The sequence below is a fragment of the Vanessa cardui genome, chromosome 15, assembly GCF_905220365.1.
Source record: "Vanessa cardui chromosome 15, ilVanCard2.1, whole genome shotgun sequence".
Taxonomy (NCBI): domain Eukaryota; kingdom Metazoa; phylum Arthropoda; class Insecta; order Lepidoptera; family Nymphalidae; genus Vanessa; species Vanessa cardui.
The window spans coordinates 12,986,601-12,991,457 of NC_061137.1; the positions used below are offsets into that span (position 1 = coordinate 12,986,601).

The 4,857-nt window shown below is 36.6% G+C and overlaps 1 protein-coding gene across 1 annotated transcript; it reads right to left on the reverse strand.

Annotated features, from left to right (window-relative positions):
- Positions 1–474: 474 nt before the first annotated feature.
- Positions 475–4,108, reverse strand: LOC124535923. Its single transcript, XM_047112325.1, has 2 exons — positions 2,316–4,108; positions 475–1,189 (listed from the first exon to the last, which is right to left on the reverse strand). The coding sequence occupies exons 1-2, from the start codon at positions 4,106–4,108 to the stop codon at positions 475–477; spliced, it is 2,508 nt and encodes an 835-aa protein (XP_046968281.1).
- Positions 4,109–4,857: the final 749 nt, after the last annotated feature.

Sequence of the window (4,857 nt, forward strand, 5' to 3'; positions counted from 1 at the left end):
ACTATTTTTAAACATAACTATTTTAAACATTCCGCCCACCAAGAACTTGTTCTTTTAAATTACTCACAAAATAAAATTAAGTTAAACAATATAAAGACCGCCCACCATGACACAGTAAAACTAAACTAGTATAACAATAATTATAGTAAATAAATTTATATTAACACTCTGAATCACAATGAGAAAACTAAAATTAATTATCATTGACAGACTCACTCATGGGTAAAAAACAAAGTTTGTTACACGCTCTTTTGAATAGACCGCTCTTGGTTTTAACTGTAACCACACGAGTGATGTTGTCCTTCCCCGTGTGCTTTTTCTCAACTTTTCCAAGTAGCCACTTGGCGGGTGGCAAATTTTCGTCTCTGATGATTACTATATCACCAATCTCTGGTTCAGCTCCCTTCGATGACCACTTATGCCGTTGATTTAGTGTAATCAGATATTCAACTGACCATCTCTTCCAGAAATCATTTAACATTTTTTGTACAAGTTTCCATCGCTGTAGACCTGTAATATTGCTACTTTGGAGTAATCTTCATCTGGAATTGTTATTAATGGTTCTCCAATAAGGAAATGACCCGGAGTTAGTGGCAATACGTCACTATCACTCAATGGACACAACGGTCGTGAATTCAAACATGCCTCTATCTGCGTTAGTAACGTAGAAAGCTCTTCATACGTTAGAGTAGTGTCACCTATAACTCTTTTGAGATGATACTTTGTAGAGCGAACACAAGCCTCCCAAAGCCCTCCAAAATTTGGTGCTTGAGGTGGTATGTAGTGCCACGTAGTTCCTTCATTTGCTAGCAACGTTTTTATTTCCTTAGAAAAGTCAGAAACAGCCTTATTAAACATCTCTCTCAATTCTTTATCAGCACCTACAAAATTGGTACCATTATCGCTGTACAGATCCTTACAATAGCACCTTCTGGACACGAATCTTCGAAAGGCTGCTATGAACCCTTCAGTAGACAGGTTGGAAACTGCTTCTAAGTGGACAGCGCGGGTAACCATACATATAAAAACACATATATAGCCCTTATAAGATTTTGAACCACGACCTGACACGAATCTCAATTTTATGAAGCCAGTAAAATCTACTCCCGTAGACTTAAATGCTCTCTCAGGTTTCAGTCTCACTGATGGTAGTTGACCCATAAATGGATGAGATTTTTGTTGTGAATACCTGAGGCACGTAATACAATTTCTGTAATATTTTTTAACATTATCTCTTGCTCTTAATATCCAGAACTTTGACCTTAAATAATTCAGCATTGCCAGCGGTCCACCATGCAAGAGTTTTAAATGAGCATCTTGTATGATTAATTTTGTGAGGTGACTAGTACCAGGTAGAATAATAGAATGTTTCGTATCAAAACTTGCTTGAGAATGTTCAATGCGACCACCAACTCTTAAGACACCATTGACATCAAGAATAGGACAAAGGGTATGTAATTTGCTAGATTTTGATACATATCCATTATTCTTTAGCATATTAATATCATCCTTAAAATGAAAATTTTGGGTGTCTTTTATACAAATTTGTAAAACTATGTTCCTCTCTTCTGGTGTAATGATTTCTGGTAGAAATCTTATCTTATTTGGTATTTTCCAAAGCAGAACTCTTCGACAATAAGATAACACTCGCAATAGTCTCTGTAAATTCGAAAATTTCGTCCACAGAAATTCCTCATCCTTTATTTGAACCACAGCGCTCATATTCTTAATGGATCTTTGTTCCTCGTTTGTTATAAAATCACTGGATTTATGTTTCGTACTCATTTATCTCTTTGAGCCATGATGGGCCAAACCACCACAAATTGAGATCCTTCAAATTTTCGGCTTGAATACCTCTTGATGCACAGTCAGCAGGATTCTCCTTCGAATTGACATGATTCCATTGATCTCTATTCAGAATAGTCAATATTTCTGACACTCTATTACTGACGAACGTCGTCCAACGGCTTGGTTCACCGGTTATCCATGCTAATACTGTGGTAGAGTCAGACCAGGCTCGTAATCGTTCCTTTGGAATGTTTAGAACTTGCGACACTTCAAAAATTAATTAGGCTGCAAGAAAACGTGGGATGGATATTTCCTTCTCCACTGGAGCAACTCTAGTTTTTGCCGTGATTAGATGGACTCTAATATTCCCTTTTACATCCTTACTTTTCATGTAAACTGCAGCAGCATAGGCAGCTTGCGAAGCATCTGCAAATGCGTGAAGTTCTACGTAATAGCCACGTTTTACTTGCAACCATCTTGGAATAATTATGCTTTTTACGTTAACCAAATCACATCGAAACGCTAACCACTCTTTCAACAAGTCTGGTGTAAGATTATCATCCCAAGCTAAGCCAGACTTCCACAACTTCTGCATGTAAATCTTGGCTGTAATAATGACAGGCGCAATCCATCCCAATGGATCGTATAATCTTGCGATATCCGATAATACATTTCTTTTCGTTATGGGCATATCTGCTTCTGGTACATGATGCAAGTATTCAAAATTATCTGTATTCTTATTCCAACATATACCTAAAACTTTAATCATATTATTTTCTTTAAAAATTACAGCTTGATTTGATCTTATTTTATCTGCTTTGATGTGATTAAGTAAATTCTCGCTATTTGTGCACCACTTTTGTAGACAAAGGCCTCCAGCCTTCATCAATTTGTTCATTTGATCGTAAATCTCAATAATCTCATTTTCGTCATCACCACCTGTTAGTAAGTCATCCATATAAAAATCTTGTAAAGTTATCTTGGCTGCTATTGGGTACTTGGACTTTTCATCTTTTGCTAGTTGTTGTAGACATTTTACAGCTAAATATGGGGCGCACGAGGTACCAAATGGGAGTCTTACATGTTTATAGGTTTCTATGGGCTTGTTCGGATCAAATCTCCACAAAATTCTCAGACAATCTGAATCATCACCATGTACACGAATCTGCCTGTACATTTGCACAATATCAGCCACAACACAGTATGGATGAAGTCTCCATCTCATTAAAATATGTCTAAGATCTTGTTGAAGCTTAGGTCCTATGATAAAGCAGCTATTCAATGAAACGTTGTTAGATCCTTTACAAGAAGCGTCAAAAACACATCGAACCTTGGTAGTTTCTTTATCTTCTCTTATCACAGCGTGATGTGGAAGATAAAATACTCTAGAGTTCACCTCTGAATCCGAAACCTTAATCATGTGATGTTGAATTATGTAGTCTTCTATCACCTTTTTATAGTCATCATATAAGTCTGGATTTTTAATTAGTTTTCTTTCGAGTAGTTTAAATCTTCTAAGAGCAATTTCTTTTGTTTCACCTTTAAAACACTGTGGATCTTCTTCATTAAATGGTAACCTTTCTATGTACCGTCCTTCTTCATCTCTTGTTGTTGTTTTTTCAAAAAACTCTTCACAAATTTTCTCATCTCTTGTCATTTTCTTAACTACATTCTCTGGTCCTCTTTCTATCTCCCAAAATTTGGTTAAGAGCTGATCCTCTTCCAATTGTAGGTGGAGATTGATAATTCTATTTGATGTATTGGTCTTACCGATACGTCCTGATAAGATCCAACCTAACTGCGTGTTCTGTGCAATAAGGCCACACTTCGATGGATGTTTCTTAAGACCCTCTAAGAAGATTTCGCTAAGGATGTCCACACCTAAAATAAGATCAACTCTGTTTGGCTCTCCAAATTGCGGATCTGCCAGTAATAAATTCTCCATTTCTGGCCAGTCCGTGATTAAAGTTCTATTATTTGGTAAGAACGAAGTCAATGTACTCAAGACGAATGCTTCAACTGGCATTGTAAACGAATGATATCTCGACTCTAATATAAATGAAACCGAACTCTTTGTATGTGTCTCCCCGTCTCCCACTCCTGTTATAAGGCCATTAACTGATTTCCGTTCAAGACCCAGAGCTTGAACAGTAGCTTCGTTGATAAATGATGCCTCAGAACCTTGATCTATAAGAGCACGTGCAAATTGACAATAGCCAGTTTTGGTTTTGATTTTGACCACTGCTGTGGCCAATATTACTTCTCTGCGTCTCTCCTGTGTAAAGTGAGTTGATATCTTAGTTTCCGTTTCAGTTTCCATGTTAAGCTCCTTCGACTCGTAAGGATTTAAGTCTTGTTTTCATTCAATGTGCAACAAAAAGTGATGACGTTTTCCACAACGTCGACAACAGGTTGATTGGCGACAAAACTTAACTGTATGATTATGTCCCAAACAATTAAAACACAATCTCTTTTCTTGCACAAACTCAATTCTTTCTTCAGGAGATTTATTTGCAAATTGCTCGCAATGGTGTAGTATGTGTGATCCAGAACACATAGTGCAGGTATTTGTACGTGAAATATCTCCATTTCTCTCATAAGTAGAATGAAATGATTTCTGCTTGATTAGTTGTTTTGATGGATTTATCATCTCTAATGTTCTAAAGCGAGTTTCTAGAAATTTTGATAAATCTTTCCACATCGGTAAGGCGTCTGATTCAATTTGACTAACATGCACTTCCCATTGTTTGCGAGATTCTTGATCTAACTTGGACACAACTAAATAATTAATGAATAAGTCCCAATTCTCAGTGTTTACACCTAAGTTGTTAAGCGATTTCAGGCACGCCGTAGTGGTATCCAAAAGTTGTTTCAAATTAACCGCCGAATCAGTGATAACATTTCTTTGATAAAACAGCTTCTTCATAATCTCATTAGTATTATATCTTAAATTGTTGTATCGCTTTATCAACATTTTCCATGCTTCACCATAATTAATTTCTGTAGTAGATAAGTTTTTAAGAAGGTTTGCAGGTTCCCCCGAAAGACTGCTCTTTAGATAATGCAGCT